The sequence below is a fragment of the Callorhinus ursinus genome, unplaced genomic scaffold, assembly GCF_003265705.2.
Source record: "Callorhinus ursinus isolate GAN/ISIS: 27379988/994484 unplaced genomic scaffold, GSC_fseal_2.0 scaffold9, whole genome shotgun sequence".
Classification (NCBI taxonomy): domain Eukaryota; kingdom Metazoa; phylum Chordata; class Mammalia; order Carnivora; family Otariidae; genus Callorhinus; species Callorhinus ursinus.
The window spans coordinates 39,954,392-39,974,510 of NW_027397071.1; the positions used below are offsets into that span (position 1 = coordinate 39,954,392).

Sequence of the window (20,119 nt, forward strand, 5' to 3'; positions counted from 1 at the left end):
ACTTGTTCTGCAATAGAATGTCAGCTTCAGGAGAGAAGAAACATGCTCTGTTCTGGCCCATGTTCAATTCGCTGTGCCAAGAACACAGTCTGGCACACAGCACATGCTCAATATCTGGTCAATGAATGACTACATGAACTAAAACAGGTCGAAATAATGTTATAGGCTGTCCTGAAAATTTTTTTTTTTAAAGATTTTATTTATTTATTTGTGAGAGAGAGAATGAGAGACAGAGAGCATGAGAGGGAAGAGGGTCAGAGGGAGAAGCAGACCCCCTGCTGAGCAGGGAGCCCGATGTGGGACTCGATCCCAGGACTCCAGGATCATGACCTGAGCCGAAGGCAGTCGCTTAACCAACTGAGCCACCCAGGCGCCCTGTCCTGAAAATTTTTTAAGTTCAAATTTAATTGATGTTGATAAGATGCAGGAAGCATCTGAATTTGTTGACTGAAAACGATATTTCTATAAAACTTTAGAGGTAATAGGGATACTAGAGATCAAAGACTCCACCATTTCCTTTTTAGATACCAGGTTGAGAAAGGAGTGGCCCAGAAGGTCTGAGGAATGGGCTACGCATGAGTTAGGGGATGAAACAGGATTAGAACTCCTACTTTCAGTCTAGAGCCTATTTCACTTAGTGCTGCTTCTCTCAGATTTTCTTTTTAGAGATGCAAAATCATAATTTCTAATCAAATTCATTCTCTAAAACTTGGTGGGTTGTTTCTGTTTGTTTGTTTTGTTTTTAGGACAGCTAACTTAGTTCTTGCTTTTGCAGACACTGGAATGCAAGTTTTCAAATGCAGTATAGTTGAAACGTTTTGGTTGTCTGGATTATAGATGTCTCTAAGTTTTTCCATTACTTGTTTGTAATCCCCACTGACAATGCAAATGTTTATAGCTGGAGAGAGCAGATATCCCACATACTAGTTAATGCACACACACTCACACACACACACCGGTCATGGATGAATTTAAAGAAAAGAAAGTCTCTGAGAATGAACACTCTCCCCACTGAACTAATCATAATGTTAGTGGCTGCCTACATAGCACAGAATTCTGCAGCAAAATTCAGCAAATTACAAACCTTCTGAGCATATACAAATTGGCTTAACAAACTCAAATCTAAATCTCTGGTTCTCAATTTTAGCTGTGCATAAGAATTCTCCTGAGGGATTTTTTTAAATCTCTGAGGGTGAGAGTCAGGCATCAGGACTTTAAAGAATCACCACAGGTGATTAATACATGTAGTCAAGGTTTTGCACCAGAGACTTCAAGTCTGAATAACTCCTGTTTTGAAAAAGTAGTCTGTCAATGGGATTTCAGAATCCTAATTTAACAGGTTTAATACAGCTTCACACATTTTGCTTTTACTATTTTACTCATTTTACTCTTTTGCTCATTAAGCCTCGCAACGCTGTGAGGAAGGTACTATTAGCCCCATGTTATAGATGTCGAGACTGAGACAGAAAATGATGAAGTAAGGTATTCAAGTCACAGAGCTAGGAAGTGTCTCTGCTGGGATTGAACCCAGAAGGAAATGGCTCCATCGGCAGTAGGAATTCTTAACATTTATCTTGCATTGGAATCTCCTGGACGGCTGATTAAATTAGAATTTGCTAGAGTTTCCCATTCATTAAGGTTGCAGGGCACCTGAGAGTTTGCATTTCTAACAAGTCCCCATATGATGCTGATGTTGCTGGGCTGGGGACCAGACTCTGAGAATGTGCAGTTCAAACTGTGTTTTAGAAAGCCTGCCAGGCAGGTGATAACAGATGCACACAGAAGTGTGAGGGAGCCCTGTTCTCAAAGGTTCTTAGCTTGGACTGCACATTAGGATCTACTGGGAAGCTTGAAAAAGTCCTGATGCCAGGCTGCACCCCCAGACCATTAGCATCTCTGGGGAGGAGGACCCAAGGCCAGTCTTTTTTTTAAAGCTCCCTGTGCAGCTAGGGTAGAGAATCACTGCTTTAGAGTCTACTCACCTAGCTGCAACATCATATCCTGCCCTCCATGTGGAAATGAGGGCTTCCAAAACACAGTACTACTACAGTTACAAGAATAATGCTGGTGGTGGTGGGCCCCCCGGTGATGTATGGAAGTGTCGATTCACTGTATTATACACCTGAAACTAATACCACACTGCATATTAACTAACTGGCATTAAAATAAAAACTTAAAAAAAAAAAAACAAGAATAATCCTGGGATCATTTCTCTGCCACCTGAGAGGAAATATTTGAGTCCTACTCTCTTAGGCTCCAAGATGCTTATAAATGTCTTTCCCTTCATCACGGAGGCCTCTTCCAGAGGAGAATGCTTCTCCTTCAATCGTTAGATGCTGTTGTTTTCAAATCGTAATCTCCCTTTGCAAATGGTCAGGTCTGTGAAGCTGAGTCTGGGGACATTTGTGGCCGGGTTAGCTTCTGGTCAGCCATTGCATGTTAGGCGCCTTCTCTCAACCAAGAGATCTGGTACTCATGGCCAAATCTAGCCTATGCATCTCCTAAGACTCAGTGTGAGATGGTTTTGCACCCTGAGCCACCCAAGCCAAGGGATCGCCACTATTCTGAGCACCTCTAATCAGTATGATAAAGAGCTTCACGTTTGTCCTGTCCACACCTGAAAAAACAAGTACTTCAGCTGATGGGCAAGGGCCAGATCACCCTGCCTCCCAAAAGTTATGTCCAGGGAAAGTCAGGGTACAATAAATAAGAATGGTTTGAAGAAAACCAATGACAAAAAAAGAAATAAGGGTAGCCTGAGGGAAAGAGATGGAAAGAGACAGAGGGAGTCTGGATTACACCTTGTTGATATGTAATAGTTTGCACTTACAGGTCATTATCACACAGACCTTGCATTGTTCTCATGAAGTAGAATCTAGCAGCAAACAGAAGAAAATAGGGCAGGTATTTTAATTCCTATTTTACAGAGGAGCAAGAAGCTCTGAAATTTTTCAACTTTTCTGTTCCTAAGTGTGGCATTCTGTGTAATTTCTTCGGAGCTACCTGACAATTCTTTTATTTATCTGTCTAATCTGCTTAATGCATCACTGAGCTTATGCTTTCAACAATTTTGTCATTTCTTAACGTTGTATTTAGTCTTTAATCCAAATCTACCTGTTATTTGGATGATGATCACATGCTGCTTGTTAAATTTTTCCTACTTCATGTCATTTTGTTTTTAAAATTTAACTATTTTACGTGTAGTTATTTTCTATTCTGAAATAGATTCTTCTAATATCTAGCATCCCTGGCAGTCTGGATCTATAGATTGTTATTTCTGCTGACTTTCATTCATACTGGTTTGTTTCTCATTTGTTTGCAAATATTGAGTTAATCTTAATTTGTGAATAACTCTCTCAGGATCCAGTTTAATGTGCCAGTCTTTAATAAAGCTACCCCTCATGTGGGCTCGAGGTTTAATCTCCAATTTCAGTTCTAAAATTCGATTGCTATCATGGCAACCTTGCTCTTCCCTTGCGCTTACCCAGATCACTGATGGTTTTAGGTCACTTTTTATTTTTTTTTTAAGATTTTATTTATGTGAGAGAGCGAGAGAGCAGCAGAGGGAGAGGGAGAAACAGGTTCCCCGCTGAGCAGGGAGCCGGATGTGGGGCTCAATCCCAGGACCCCAGGATCATGACCCAAGCTGAAGGCAGGAGCTTTAACCAACTGAGCTACCCAGGTGTCCCCAAAATTAAGTTTTATGCAGGATCTACTTGTATTGTAGCAGGAAGGCTCTTTAGGCATCGAGTCTTCAAAACAATTACATCATTTAATTATAAAGAATAAAGGTGCACAATAAACACCAAAATTTTTTCAAATATTCATAGACACAAGTTCCCCAAAATAAGGTTTGGATTGACTATGAAGATACCAGCAATTGAGACTAAACTTTTCAACAACTAAAGCTTCTTAAGTGATGGTTTAACACAACTGTCTTAAAATGGTTGGGAAGAGATTTTAAAATTGCAGTGCTCTTGTTATTGGCATTTAACATTGTAGTGCTCTTTTTAGTGGTATTTAAAATTGTAATGCTCTTGTTGGTGGTATTTCTTCCCATAATTCAACTCCAAGGAAGAGTTCACACATGGGTCATGGAAACAACTAGGTTGTATGAAACTTTAGAGAAGCAGAGGATTTACATATTCTATCTTCTGAGTACCTCATTTTTCATTTATTTTCACTCTCTTGTAGCTTGTCCACTGAGGCTGGTAGAATAAGGGCTCCAGCCTCTTTCTATTTAGAAGTGAGTAACAGACCCCTATAAAAAAGGGAGAAGGCCAATGTCAATTACTGGGTTTTGATACTGTCCTATAGTTAAGTATAAGATGTTCCATTGGAGGAAGTTAGGTGAAGAATACATAGGACCTCCTTGTACTCGATTTTTGCAAATTCCTGTGAATTGACCATTATCTAAAATAAAAAGTTAAGCAAAAAGATAGCAGACAGCAAACTAGAGTAAGGCCTAGAGGCAAGAGGGTGTGAAGGAAGAGGTGCATTTTCCCTAAAGCCTAATATTTCTTCAGTGGAGACCTGTCTATGACCAGGCCTTAAAAGAGTGGGAAAAGGGAACTCTTTGTGGCACACTCATGGTTTATTTTAGTTCTCCAAAGGCATCATGTGCCAGAGCCCTAACTCGGGATAGCAAACATCATTTGCTGGCTGTGAGATCCCTGAGTGACCTTGCGGGGTGACAAGCCCCCCCCTTAAGGGTGCAGAAAACCTGTCATCTTCTTGGAGACACAACTAGTGGCTCCCTTCAAATGTTATGTTGATAGTTATTAACGCCATGTTTACAAATAAACACCATAAATTAGCACCGCAGGGGAAAAATGAACTCCATGAGTCTATAAAAAAAGGAGGAAACATGCCTTTTAAGGCATATTGTTTAAAAATTATAAGGGAGTAAAGGAGGACCTGTTTTTAACCAGGCTAAGAACATAAATAACATTTATAAATGTTTGTAAGCACTCCTGTTGGTTGTGGTTCTGATGAACTACAGTGTATGCTTATCTTATAAGGAATCATTTTCAATACAATAGTAAGACATTTGATAGGAAATTGCAAATAAGGAGGTGTCTCTCTGTGATTCTTGAGCTGTATTAATATTTTAAATCAATTAATAGCTTAATGGATAGGGTGGGAGAAAGGAACAAACTACTTTAGCTTTAGCAAGCAATTTGAACATTCTCCACCACTCACTTTACGTTTTGCAGAATTTCCATTTGTATTAATAACTTATTCTATTAAACATGCATTTTCCCTAAAGCCTAATATTTCTTCAGTGGAGACCAATTAACTAGGACAGTCTTTTCTAAGCTAGCCAATTATTTTAATTATTAGAATTTTTTAAAAATGTGCTTGCTTTGCATAGGTTTGACCAGTTGAACTTGCCCCCTAGATGCCCTGAATTTGTATTCTATAAGGTGGAGGTTTTAGGTGAATATGTGGATGCCAAAAAACCGTTTAGAGTTTTGGGGTTCTGCAGAGCGGTAGACTAACAATCTTGTGTCGATACGCTATTGCTTTTCATCCTCTTCTCTAGCTTTAACTTGGGGCCTTTCCAATCCAGACTGTTCCTTGTTAGTGAATTAATTCAGTTTCCTTGTTCTCTTTGTGAAGAACCCTGGCTTGATGGATAAGGAGGAGCTATACTGTAGTAGGCGGGGCTCTATTATAACAAAACTTGAGGGTTTGCTCCCTTATTTTTTTGGGACTGCTACTAAAAGGTACATGAAGCTCATATTTAATGAGCGTTGAAAAGTTAAAAGCAAAAGCAATAAAAAAGCATTTTGTTCATTAGACCTCCCTGGGGGTGAGGCATGCTTAAACTGAAAGAATGAGAAGTACCATAGAGATGGAATTTGTTTGGGGGGTTAGTGCTCTCCCGCCAATGCCAGTAAGCCAGTCATTTTTATGCAAATGATAGACCTTCCTGAAAGGCAGGTGAAAAGTCATTTCCAACTTGCAGAGAGACACTGAACACAAGGAAGTAAAATAAAGGTCAGCAATGATGAGATGGCTAAATGGGTACATACTAATACAGTAGGAAAATGAGTAAGCAAATTGGTGGAATTAGAACTCACAAGAATCAAAAAGGAAGAGGAAAAAGATCAGCTTACAGAAATCTAGAGCAAGGAGAGCAAACACCAGGTACTGGTACTACTTTAACTGGTGATAGGGGTACTTACAAAGGGCGTGATCAAACATAGTGGTGCTCAGTACAACGTCTCACATGTAACAGACTGAAACAGAGGGAAAATGGTGTTAGGTTAATTACAAGAGGAGGCCAGGAGCTTGACAGGGTTCTAATACCTCAGCACCTTATATAAGCAAACCAAAACCTAAGCCTACCAATGTCTCAAGGTTAAGAAATCAAAACCTAAGAACAACTAATCACAAACAGCCAACTAAGCTTTTCCAAGTAAGGCAACTGCTTAAGCTGTAGCCAATCAAATAATTTCCTTGCTTTGCTTCGGTATCTTTGCTAAAAGTCTTGCTCCTATTTCCTGTTGGTGGAGCGCTCCTAACCACTTCTGGTTTGCTGTTGCCCTATTGGAATAGATTTTTGCTCAGAGAAACTCCTAACATTTTTAATATGCCTCACTTTATCTTTTAACAGTAGGGACAACAGGATACTCAGAAAGTGCTGAAACAGGGCTGAAATGGTGATCTTAGCCTGGCAGCCTCCTGAACCCCTCAGTCCTTTGTGAATTCATTCTTATACGAATTGAATTATTCTTCAACCCCCTATTCCTTCATTCTACAAACCATTCCTTACTAAGGAGGAACTAGTGGTCAAAATTCAAGTCATCTGCATATTGTCTATGGTAGTTTGGTTTTACCAGAAAGCAGACCCTGGGCAAAAGCTCATAGGCTGCTTACTTTTTCAGTAATGCAATCCCTGGAAGCAGGAAGGAGGCAAGTAGGAGGAATGTGGAGGAAAGGAGGGAGACCAACCCCTACAGTGTGCTATTGAGCTGGATGCTGTTTAGTACCAAGGGCGACTGATTGTCAGTCTCACCAAATTGTCTTCTGAAGCACTAAGAATGACTGTGCCTCAGGACAAGGGATTGTGTTGGAGAAAGGAGAATGTATTTCCTGCTTCTGATCTCCTATTGGTCAAAGGTTTCCTCCACATTTGCATAGGTGTTAGTTAATAGCCAGGTTGAGCTGCAAACGCCTAGAGAGCCAGAGGCATCTCTCCTCGAGCAGTAAGGGAATTTTGTAGCAGTGATCTGGGAGGTGCGGGGCAGTAGGGAGTCTCCTGGCCTGACGGGAGGTAAGGCGTGGTCAAGAAGTTGGTTGTCACGACTTTGGACTCTGAGAAAGAAACAGGGTTTTAGAGGGGAGGGGGGAGGGGGACAATCCCGGTGATGGGTATTAGCCTGGTGATGGGTATTAAGGAGGGCACGTACTGCATGGAGCACTGGGTGTTATACGCAAACAATGGATCGTGGATCACCACATCAAAAATTAATGATGTATTGTATGGTGACTAACATAACATAATAAAATTAAAAAATAATAATAATACTTGTTATTCCCTAACAAAAAAAAAAAAAAAAAAGAAGTTGGTTGTCTCCATGGTGGGTAACTCACTGGCAAATGGCATAAGGTGAGACAAGATGTGAAACGACACTCAAGAGGTGTCTAAGACTTGGCCATTGGGGACCCTGGTAATTGTTTCTGTTTAACCGCATTGCAAATCTGGTTATAATTTTATTAACGTTGTGCCTTTTGTGTTACTCTATCTTTTTGTTACCTAGCCTCAGTTGCAGGACCTGAACTTAGGGCTGTCTTACAAACACTTAAATTTTCTCAGCCAAGATCCTTTCATTAGAGTCCAGGAAATAAATGATTAGCCCTTGGTACTTGCTTGATTCCTCTCTCAGTCATGTTATATCAAGTATGGCCGATTGTTATGGAACATTTATCATGTGCCTGGCACCGGGATATGTGCTTTCCATGCGTTGTTTTTCTTAATCTTTTCTGTGAGGTAAGAATCACTCTATCCACTTTACAGGCGGGGAATTTGAGGATCAGAGAGACGAAGTAACATGCCCACGAGAGGTCCCGTAATGGGTGGGAAAAAACCAGAACTTCACCCAAGTCTGACTCGAAAGCTCACAGCCAGTGCCTCTCAAAGTGTGGTCCCAGGACCAGCGGCATCAGCATCCCCTGGGAGCTCGTGGGAAATACAAATTCTTGGGCCCCACTCCAAAGCTTCCGATTCTAAAACCCTGCGACGAAGGTCCAGAAATCTGTGTTTTAATAAACCCTCTAGGGGCACCCGGGTGGCTCAGATGGTTAAGCGTCTGCCTTTGGCTCAGGTCATGATCCCAGGGTCCTGGGATAGAGCCCCGCGTCCGGCTCCCTGCTCAATGGGTCTCCCCCTCCCTCTGCTTCTCCCCCTGCTCATGTTCTCTCTCTCTCTTTCTCTCTCTCTCTGTATCTCTGTGTCTTGAATGAATAAATAAAAAAATCTTTAATAAAAATAAATAAACCCTCTAGTAATCCTGACATGGGTTGATGCTCAAGAACCGCTTGACGCTATTTTGCTTCCTACGGTCTCCTACTTGGTATAGGATAAACATACGTCAGCTAGTGTCCCATTCATTTTTATTCTGATTACTTCAAATTATCCTCAATTTTGACATTGATTTTTTTTTTTCCCTTAGACTAATTTGAGTTTCGGGAAAGGAAAAAAAAAAAAAAAACCCTGAAAGAAGAACCTGATATTCTTCACTGTGGATTAATTTTTGAAGTGGTGTTAAGCAGACCATCAATTATTATGAGTAGAAAACTGAAGGGCAAACCAGCATTCAAATTATTTTTATTGCATTTCATGGTCTTGCTGGAATCTTACCCTTTACTGATTAGTTGAGATAAAAGAAGAGATGGAGGTTAGTGAAATTAGTGAGCTCTAAAACCTTTTTTAAAGATGGTGAAGATACCTTTCTTCTGCATAGGAGCCTATTGCTTAAAAGACAGATACTTGAGATAATATTCTTTTTAGCTCACTAATTAAACATAAAGCTCGGCTGAGAGTGCTTTGGAGACGTGTCCTCGTAGCAGGGCCTGGCACCCGTGGCAGTGTTTTAATTCAAGAAGCCTAATTTAATTAGCACCCTGCCAACGGGTCGGCTGCTGTGTTGCCTTGGATCTCTGGCCTGAGGAGAAATGTGCAACCCCTGCTCTTTTTATTTCTAGTTAGCCTCATAAAAGGTAGGATGTCCAAGGAGGGAGAGGAACTTTGCTTCTCCAGCATGTTTGGCATGCGGTGCTAATTGAGCTGACGGTCTTGGACCACAGTCTATTATTTGGGCATCTGAGCCTTCAGCAGATTCTGGGGAAGGGATCACCGGTGTCAAATGGCTCCTCTTTGCCCTCGTGGCTCTTGAAATATGGAAGGGAAGTGATCAGGGGGAGCTCCTCCATCAGCATCCTTGAGTAACTGCACGCACCACAAAACCAGGAAGGAATAAGGCATTCAGATCCTACCGGTGATGGCTCCGCTGTCTCTCCTTGCTTTCCCTACCCAGCGTGCTAATGAGGAGAGGAAAACATGAAACTCCTTGGCTTCCCTAATTGCTGTGCTTTGCCCTCGTAACTTTTTTGTTCCTGCTTGTCACGGTGAGAGTCTTGCTTCTGTCAATCATTTCTGGTTCATTCTGCCTAGAAAATAACAATGTGTATTTTTTCAGCCTTGAGATTATTCCAGCCCCTTCTTTTCCATAATTAAAACAGAGAAAATGATGATGATTATATTTTTGGTTTTACTTTGCAATAATGAGCCACAGCAATCAGGAAAGGTTTGTTTTTCTGGTCCCTGAAACTTCTCCTGGGCTAATTCTCAAATTTTCCTCAGGACCGCAGAACTGCAGATTTGTTGGCTTTTACCACGACTCTGGATTGTGCACGTTGCCTATTTGTATTCCTCTTTCTCCACACAATAGAGGCAGTACTGTGTAGTGAACAGATCCTGGGTACTAGTGCCAGACAAACCTAGTTTTGAAACCTGGTTCCATTCTGTGCTAGCTTAGATTCATTATCCACTTGAGCAAGCAAGGGAAAAAAAAAAACTCCCGTTCCAGAGTTATTTGGAGAACTAAGTGACATAATTGCATTTAAAATCATCTGAAACTATTCCTGCCACATAATAGGTGCTCAATACATTGGTTTTCTTGCTATTTTTACTCAGCATCCCCCTTGTTGGGGAATACTTCTTGGTTCTTGTATTTGATTTAAAGGATTTGATTTCTCTTCTGATTTGATTTCAGGTATAAATAAGATATCACCAAATGGGCCAATCCTAAGGTTGCTGGATCTTGGCTCACACTGCCTCAGAAGTGTAAGCTCAGAAGCTTACTGTTCACAATGGTGGGGCCTTAGGGTCATCGATGGTTATTTTCACAGGAGGGAAAAAATTCTCCATCCTTCTCATGCCCTCCTCTTGTAGTACTGCTCCTTGGCTACATGGCGATATAACAGTAACGATAAACAACAACAACATTTACAACAATATCTGCTATTGTGGTCAGGAACTATAAATGAACTTTATATTATTTGTAATTCTTACAGTAACTCTTCAAGAGAAATGCTATTATTACCATCTGCAGATACTAAATTGGAACTCAGAGAGGTTAAGTGACTTGTCCAAGGTCACACAAATACTATAGAAGGTCTGAGTGACTCCAAAGCCAGTGGTTATTGTTTGAGGGAGAGAGGGAAGGAAGGAAGAAAGGAAGGGAGGGAAGAAGGAAGGAAAAAGGAAAGGAAATTAAGTAAAGACAGGGAACAAGAGAGGGAGGGAAAGAAATCAGGTCTTTCATTTCAGATGAATTATCTAGAACTAGCCTTTTTTCCTACCACCAGCACCCATTTTTTCCCTCTTTCCCAGGGAAATGTCAGCTTTGGAAATAATTTAACCTAAATAATCACTCTGTTGGAATAACTCTCTCCTGGTGCTGCTGTAATTTGGCTTACAATTATAGCTAATTGAACATCTTCGAAGCGACTCAGTGCTGCATGCACATAGAAAAAAAATTTAATGTGCTAAGCATGCAAAAACATGATCATAGAAGTTCATTTTTACCAGCAGAAAAAGAAAGCAATTAGTGAGACATTTTTTCAGCAAGGAGAAAAGACACATACGCACACACAAAACCTCACGATCTCAAGACAAGCTCTAAGATGATCCTTGGGCCCCATTAAAGGTGCAATAATGAAAAGGGTTGGTGAACTACAGGTTGACATCTGTGAAAAGGTTCCCCTTCTCAGGAATCAAGACACATTAGTCTCATCATTTGCGGATCCTTGACAAGACAAGAGCCAGAGGGAAGCGGTAACCTAAGGAGATACATTGTGGAGAGAGGAGGTGGTTAATTAAAGGAAACAAAGAAAGGGAGCTTCACACATTTGTTCTAGAAAATCTCCCTCTAAAAGGGGTATTTCAGAAGCAAACTGTCCTTCCGCTGGATAGGACCTCCATTCCATGGGAAAGTGGGAGGACGCCTGGCTTACCCCAGCACTGTCCTGATTATACATACAATCGGCATTACATCTACGGTTAATCTTTTAGTTAAAACTGGTTATTTACTTACTTATTTTTATTTATTTATTTATTTTTACTTTCTAAGGTAGTCCTTTCAACCTAGCTCATAGAGGGATTAAGGCCTGAAGAACCTCAGGCTAGGTGCTGGCTCATTCCCTACAGCTGCCAGAGCAGAGGCCTAGAGACAGAGCTGGAGAGATAGGAGCTCTTTAGCCAGCCCCTTACCAGAAAGCCTTATGCTTGTCTGCCCACTTCAGGCTCCTTGTTCCTGCTTATTCGAAAGACCCTTGGCAACTTGCTAGGTGGGATAGAGCACCTATGACTCCAGAATAATTTGGTAGGGAAATGAAGAGGCTGGGGGCTAAAAAAAGAGTGACTCTAAGTGGAAGTATCATGCTTTTAACTTCTACTGGACTGGCACTGGGCTATCACTAAGCTGTTCAGAGGACTTTCGACTTTGCAACCACAGGTCATAAGAAAAGGCTTGGAAGGGTTTTAGAGGTGAGGTTGCTTTTCTGATAGAAACTGCCCTCAAGAAACCTAATTTCTAATCAGGAGGAGGAGAGGGGAGGACGGAGGAGCTCACCACAGACATGAGGGGAACAATCGGCACTTTTCCCATTTAGTTCCATTTGTGTATGAGCCCACATTACTCAGGAGAAGAAAGCAGAGTTGCCTAAATACAGTCACAACCGGGCTCTATATTCCTTCCATTGCTCTTCAAGACCGTAGTTGTCCTCTCTGGGTTGACAGCTGTGTTCTCAACCTGGGGCAGTTTTGTCCCCCAGGGTACATTTACAAATGTCTGGCGACTTTTTCGGGGAGCTGTTACTGGCATCTGGGAGTGGAGGCCGGGAAGGCGTTAACCATCCCACTGTACCCACGACAGCGCCCACAAAGATAATTCCCTCCAATACCTCAACAGCGCTGAGATCTAGAAACCTTGATTTAGAGGCTACCCCATCTTGTTTTACTAATTTTTTTCCTCTTACTGAGGTTAAAAGCAGTAATCATCACACTGAATTTATATGGTTTCCTGCCTGTTTTTTTTTTCCCCCAAATCTGCCTTTCAATGCAGGACTATTTTGTTTGGTGAAAGTATTCCTGTCTTCCTGGTTAGAATGAGCGTGGAGAGCAGGTTTTTCTCTCTTTCTCTTTTTAAGTAAACTCTACCCCTGACGTGGGTCTTGAACTCACAACCCTGAGATCAAGAATCACAGGCTTTACTGACTGAGCCAGCCAGGCATCCCCCAGATTTCTCATTGTTTGAAGGCGACTGGTACCTCAGATATCCTTCCAGTGCACTGTGCCAGACTCTGGTATAAATAGTAGGTTTGCATTTGTGGGCCAGTGTCATACCCACACCAAGAGCATCTATGACACCTTGGTTCTGACAGCAACAAGATGCCCAAAGTACAGAGCACTTGGTATGATGTAGAAAGGAGGCTAAATAACTAAGTGCAATATTTTGCAAGCGTCTTGATCCGAAGATCATTACCAATATTTCTTAAAGAAGGTATACTCAAGGGCGCCCGGGTGGCTCAGTTGGTTAAGCGGCTGCCTTCGGCTCAGGTCATGATCCTGGAGTCCTGGGATCGAGTCCCGCATCAGGCTCCCTGCTCAGCAGGGAGTCTGCTTCTCCCTCTGACCCAACCCCCTCTCATGCTCTCTCTCATTCTCTCTCTCAAATAAATAAATAAAATCTTTAAAAAAAAAAAGAAGGTATACTCAGAAGACGTCTTGTTGGAATGAAATACATTCTTGCATCCATTTTGTGTGCCAAAAAAGAGTCTTTAATTACAGAGCTGGACACTAGAGGTAACATAATTTATAACATAAGAAAATGAACAATATTCTAAAAAATCAAACCCACAGTTCCCAAACACAAGTCTAGATAATTCAGTCTAGGAAAACATAACAATTGTTAAGTGCCCACTGCAGACTTAGGTCCCATCTCCAAGTAACGATATAAATTTGTTCTTTCAGTTACAAAATTCAAACCAATTCTTTAAATACATTCTGTCTTGGTTCTTTTGCATTTCATTCCTTAGCCACAAATCCAAAGCCCAACTTGTGGTAGGGAATTAAATAGGACCAGAATAAACAAGCCAATTTAAGGAGACCTTAGAGGGTAAAATATTATAATTGGAAGCAAGTCTGCCATGGTTGGAACTGCTGCTGTCAGTTTGGGGGAAAACTCTCCTTAGGTATCCGCGGAATGCTGTCAGCCACTGTCCTCAAAGCTGCCATTATTCCGGCAAGAATGAAAATGCATCGGGCTCATGGGATCAGACACGTAGCCTGCATCAGAATAGAAGTTCAGCTGTTACTCACCTGCCTTGCAGTCCATCTTGCCATTTTTTTCTTAACCAGCCTCACCCAGTGCACCACAGAGCTGCCAGGCAGCTTCTCCTGGCTCCTGGGCAGAGTCTGGGCATAGGTTGCTGGCAAGCAGTTGTAAAACAAAGGCAAAATTTAAAATGCAAACAGAGAGCTGAGACCGGAGGAACACAAATGGTGATTGGGACCCAAGCCGGCCAGGATTGGAGTCAAGAAGGGGTCAGTTCAAGAAGGTGGTGTATTGTGATGGCTAGAAGCATGGGCTTTTATGTCAGGCAAATCTGGCTTTAAACCCCGGCTCCACTACTTACTGGTTCTGTGATATTTGTCCACTTAACATTTTTAAGCCTCGGTGTCTTCATCTGTAAATAGGACATTAATTCGTAAGGTTGGTACCATACATCAGACCATCCATCCGGATAGTGTGTGACACCATGAGAGTTAAGGAAATGGCAGTGATAAAAAGAAGGGGGAGCTAAGCATAGAGCAAAAGGAAAGAACCACTCTCTATCACAGGTTGCCTCTGGTTAGGTTTTGTTTTGCTTTTCCTCCCTGAGCGCCCGGTTTTTAAGTGGCCATCAAAGCTCAGGTACAAATACCAGTGGTATTTGATGCTCCGTGAAGCAATAGCCCCTGCTGTGTCCAGAGAACACAACTAGTGGCTCAGGATCAGGCCACTGACCCAGAGAACACAGGACACGAGCAGGTAAGCAGTTCCTTCTCCCCTGCAAGTAAGGAAGCCATTCGTTCATCGAGTCGGTGAAAATGGGCACATTTGTCAATGGCTATTGCCGCTTCTGCTCCCCTTGGATAGCTGAGTTTTCAGAACCAACTCAGCCATCTACATTGTCATCAAGGCATCTAGCAATATGCAGTTGGATAGGTTTATTTATTTTCATAAGTAGGGTCTCTGTCAAAGTCTGTTAGGCGGCACACACACTGTCTTATGTGGAGATCCCAGGGCTGCGGCTGACTGTGGGCGGGGCGGTACTGGCCCGGCTCAGAGAGGAGCAGGGTGTGGTCAGGGGTTGCTGAGTTGAGGGGAGGCAGGACCAGCATACACATCACTGATTCCTAATTTTGGGTGGACTTACATAAAATCTACATTTCCTCTTATCCAGCCTGAAACTGCACCTTCATTCCAGGCACAGACAAATGTTTTAATAAGCCTGTGATCATTTTATTCCTATCATCAACCTTCTACTGTACCACATGCGATTTTACCGGCCTGTGAGGCTCCTGCCTGCCCCTCTCCCCATGGGACTCCAGGGGAAATGTCCCTGGGAGTGCTCGTCGCTCAGTGCGGGTGCCTCTCCTTCAGGGACGGGGATGGGCGGCAGAGTCAGCGGGGTGTGGGTGCTCACATTTTTACTGATGCATCATTGCCAGAGTTGGGCGACAGGCACTTGGGTGGCCGCTCCGCTGAAGAGGGACCCATGTGAAATTTGACCATAGGCTTTAGGAAAAGAACCATAGCCGCACGTTCTGTTACTTTAGGGTGAAAGACCTCAAGTACAGAGAGACTTGCTATGCCTGTAATTTTATCTTCATCCCCTAACCCTGCTCTTTGGCGGCGGAGAGGAAGAAACAGGTCCTAAAGTAGCTGTTTTACCACAACTGGCTTATGCGATGAAAACGGAGGGCAATTAAAAGTTCTTTCTTCTACCGGGTGATGTTCCTAGGTGGGGACAGTAAATCTATCTCCTTTGTCTGTTGGGGCTCTCGCACCATCCAAACACCCTAATGTTTTCTTCCACCCCAGTACATGCATGCAGGGGAAAACCCAACTTCTGCATTTCTGCATCACTTCTGTCTTCATCTTGGGGAATGCTACTCAAAGTCTTATTCCTTTAAGAAACAGATCGTTAATGAAATGCTTCATCTTGAAATGCTTCCTCCACCATGAAAGGAAAGACTTCTGGTCAAAGCACACATTTCAAAGGGTGCCCTATGTTTTGTGGTTGTGTGGTCACATCTGTAAAGGTTTGAAAAAACGATATGATCTCTATAAAAAATGTGATGATGTGACAGAGCACATTTTCCCCTGTAACCAGACTGGCCAATTATGTTGTAAAGCTGATGATAACAAGCACTCGGCTGCATTCTACACACGTCCTGGGAGTCAGAGCACAAAGTTTCCTTTCTTTAATGTTCCCAAGTAGTTTGGCTGCATCTATCCAGAAAAACTTTTTTTTTCTTCATTTCTTAAAGGCTTTCTAATGCCTTAGGTAATAATAACTCGGCAAACGGGGTGCATTGGTGAGGATCCCGAAGCGGAGGGCTTCCAAGGTCTATTGCCATCTAAATCAGAGAACCGGGAACGCATCATCCAATTTATTCTTCCCCAAACCCAGTTCTTGTAATAAATCTGATCCCTTTAAATGACGTACATTTTTTTCAGTCCTCCATATTGTCAAGAAAAGTTCCCATGAATAAATGAGCCCATTGTGCTAAAATTCCAATTAAATATAGAGCCTCTCAGGCTTAGAGGTTGGAAAAAGGACATTACAGGCCTCGCACATTAATATGGCAGCTGATGATAAGGGTGATTACCCAGCCTCTGGCTTCCGGGGGCTGCACAGAACTGTGTTAACTATTTCAAAGAGCTTTATTAATTCCTTCTACAGTAGTCCTGTGCAAAATGGAAACCATCAATGATACCTTCACCTCCTCTCTAGCTTTTTGAGGGGATGGCTGGGTTTACGTTTTACCCTTGGGTACTTGTTAAAGGGGAAGAGCTCCCCCAGCATATGATGTAATTGTGGAGACTCCTCTCTTGTTTTTCTCCTCCTGACCTACTTGCGATGTGGGGCTTAGAGGCAGTGAACTCAGTAAGGTGGCAACAAGGTGTTTGGAATATCACAAGATGCAGGTGATTGTTTTCATGAGGAGAGTTGTATCTTCTTCCACGTACACACACACCCTGATACACTTGTACAAATACACACTTATGCACACACATTATTAAACTCAAAGGTAAATGCAGAGTTATATAAGACTAATAAGATCAAAGTTCTTACTTTTATAATATAGTATTTTTAAAGCATCCGCCATTTATCGGTATTATATAAAACAGAATCTTTTCTCCCTTGACATCAAATAAATATCACCTTCTTAGGGGCAGGTCCCTTAATCAGTCTGAACAATCTACATACTTACCATATTTGTCAACGGGTGAGAACTGGAGACCTCTTGTCATCTCCCCCAAAGACAGGCCTTCAGAGGAACACTGTCCACTAGAAAATTCCGAGAAACACATGATTTCACACTATGAAAACCATGGTGGTGGTTTGCTAATAACATTTTTATAAAACATAATTTATTTACTCGGCATAGATCCCAGAAAACTGACAAAGTGATACAAAGGTGTTTTTAATGCTACAAGTGACTAGTTGGGAAAGAGTTCAGAATTCTTTGGAGTAAGTCAGATTTGGGTGTGAGTCCTGGCTCTTCCAGGGAGGCTACAAAGGGCATGCCACCCGTTCTCAGCCTCAGTTGATTTATCTGTAAAATGGGAAAAGTACATAAATAATTTCCAGTTTGTTTTGATGATTAAGTGTAATAAAAAGGAGTGATGAATCTAAAACCTGAGTTAGTATCATTGTAAGCCTTATTTAAAAGGAACTAATAACCAGAACATTATTATCTTAGTAATAATATCAAGAAACCACACGCCAAGAGAGAGTTATTATTATATTGCTATTGTTATAATGGTAATTATAAGAGATAGTGGCGATAATATTTATTGCATGATCTTGATGTAGTAAGCATTTACCTCTCTCATCTCACTTAATCCTTATCATTACCAAATCATTTCTGTCATTTTACACATAAAACAACTGAGGCTGGAGCAATTAAGTAACTTGTCACACAGGTTTGATAATTGGCTCATCTATGGTTCAAACCCAAGGCTTTTAGATTCCAAAGCTTGCGTGCTTATCCACTCTTCAAATGGGAATTTCTTCCTGTTTCCCAGCCCTCATTAATCCTTCACTTCCTCCAACTTCTACTCTTTTACCATAGTGGTTAATGGGGTTGCTTCCTTTTTACTTCTTCAGACTCAAAACCTGAAGCCATTGAAACCTTCACCCTAATATCGAATCACATTTGTCAGTGAATTATATATCTGTGGTCTCTCTTGTGTCCATGTCAGTTTATGCAACTATACAATGGGAATTATAACAAAACTTGGCTTATAAAGTTAATCACAAGAACTAAAGAATTAATAAGTTTAAAATACTTTGAACAGTGCTAGCATTTAGGAAGCACTCAATAAACGTTACCTACTTTTATTAATTGTCAAGGTCCAACTCAAAGGCAACATTTTCTCAGAGTCTTCTTGGAAACCCCACCCAGCATTTCATACCCCTCTAGTACTTCACACTTCTACCACAGTGCTTATCAGAGTCTGCTTTGGTGTAGCACCATCTGTATTTGTATGTAGTGAACCCCACTAAACAATAATCCTGGAGGTCAGAGATCCTGTCTGACATCTTTGGATCCCCCACGAGGCTTAGCTGGTACTTTGTAAATAGTTAAGATAATTAAAGTGTGTAAAACAGAGTTATTACAAAGTATTCATTTGAAGAAGTTAGATTTTTCTAAACTCTAATACAAATTCACACTGCTTAATTTACTTAGCTGCCTTAAAATGACCACATGTTTGGCCTCACTTTCTGAAGAGATAAAGTGAAGTTCTTAGAGGAAAGCAATGATTAAAAAAAAAGAAAAAGTACTGACTTCAAGTGGGACATGGTATTATCTCAATCGACATTAAGTGGTAAATCACACTCAGTTCTGGGCAATAGAATGTCATTCGAGATATTTTTCAAAATAAAATGTATCCTACTAATACCCTAAAATTTACTTACTAAAGCCTCTTTAGCACTCTAGCTCCTTTTAAGAAATGTGCTGTCCATAGTAGTCTTGGCAACAACAAGATAATAGGGAATAAATATTTTATCATCAGAAAGGCTATCTGCTTTCCTATGAATAAAAGCCCATCTCCAAGCTGTCTTATTTATTCAGTCGCTGAATGCAGTTCATGCCAGGGGACTTAACCTTCCTGCCCAAGAGATACTACATGGGCTAGCTTTGGATACTGCTCTAGGATGACAGACAGATGGAAGCTAAGCACGCCCAGGTCAAACAAAGCAGAGGAAACCAGACCCTGATCAATGGAACTAGTTGTCCTCAACCCATGCGCATCCAGCCTTCAGCGGGAGTTTCACAGAAGCCCGGCGTTTAAGAGACACACCAGCAGGACAGGAGCTGTGTTTGCTGAAGTTGTGGTCAGTGAAAATCGGCATGTCCAGTGATGCCGCTGCCCCACAAATTCAATGAAAGTAAATGTGAACTAATGGCAGGTAAGAAAAGCACTCAGTTTTGCAGTGTATCGATATTACTAGTCAACTAGGTAGCCTTCCTTATGCTAAGAGGATGCTATATGTTATATATATATGACACATATATATATATGGCATATATATGAATGATATAGAATATTATATGGGTAATTTTATGCATATGTTTAATGGGAATATCATGATGTTTTCTCCTTTAAAGAGAACAACAGAATCTTTAGGTTAGTTTTTGCACATTACGCCATTATATCAATACATCTTATTTAAGTACTAAAAAAGGCTTCAGTCATTTTAGGCTAAATAGTTGAAATTAGCTCTGTGGTGTATATGTAAAGATAAACACAATCATCAGCCATTGTCTCTTACAAAGGTGCATCAGGGAATGAATAATTTATCCAAAATGAAGAGCAGAACTAAAATTCAAAAAATATTTCCTGCTTTTCAATCCAAGCTTTATGGGTATGGACTACCTAGTAGATTGTTAGCTAATTAGGCCAGTTCATACTAAAATCCAAAATACATAATCTGTATTTTCGTGTGTGCATGCCAAGCAGACCATGGTTGGTCGGCACAAGCTAGCATGTTTATAGTCAGTCACGTGGTCTGTGAATGGACTTACGCACCCTGAGCAAAGATAAGAACATTCTAAACTAGGAGGCTATGTTGGCTGAAAGGAATGCAGAGATAACAATGTTCAGACAAGCACATTAAGCAAAAAGTATTATCCAAAGAGAAGTAAATCAATACGTATGTAAGATTACAGAAGAGCCATGAAAAGTGCAGAAAGTGCTAGCTGATAGAATACACCCAAATATAGCTTCAATTCTTCAGAGCAGGAGTAAGGCAGAGTCTATAAACT

The 20,119-nt window shown here is 41.3% G+C and overlaps 1 protein-coding gene across 5 annotated transcripts in view; it reads right to left on the minus strand.

The window, feature by feature from the left end:
- Nucleotides 1-13,342: 13,342 nt before the first annotated feature.
- Nucleotides 13,343-20,119, minus strand: part of TNNI3K (TNNI3 interacting kinase) — a 312,765-nt gene continuing 305,988 nt past the window's right edge. For 4 of the 5 annotated variants that reach the window (XM_073896522.1, XM_073896521.1, XM_073896520.1 and 1 more), the window contains 2 exons: nucleotides 17,057-17,133; nucleotides 13,343-13,858 (listed from right to left, as the gene is read on the minus strand). In XM_073896522.1, coding sequence (XP_073752623.1) covers nucleotides 13,782-13,858; nucleotides 17,057-17,133 — 154 coding nt within the window. In that variant the 3' untranslated portion in view covers nucleotides 13,343-13,781. The remainder of the gene's footprint in view (nucleotides 13,859-17,056; nucleotides 17,134-20,119) is intronic. The other variant, XR_012379408.1, reaches the window with a different exon arrangement.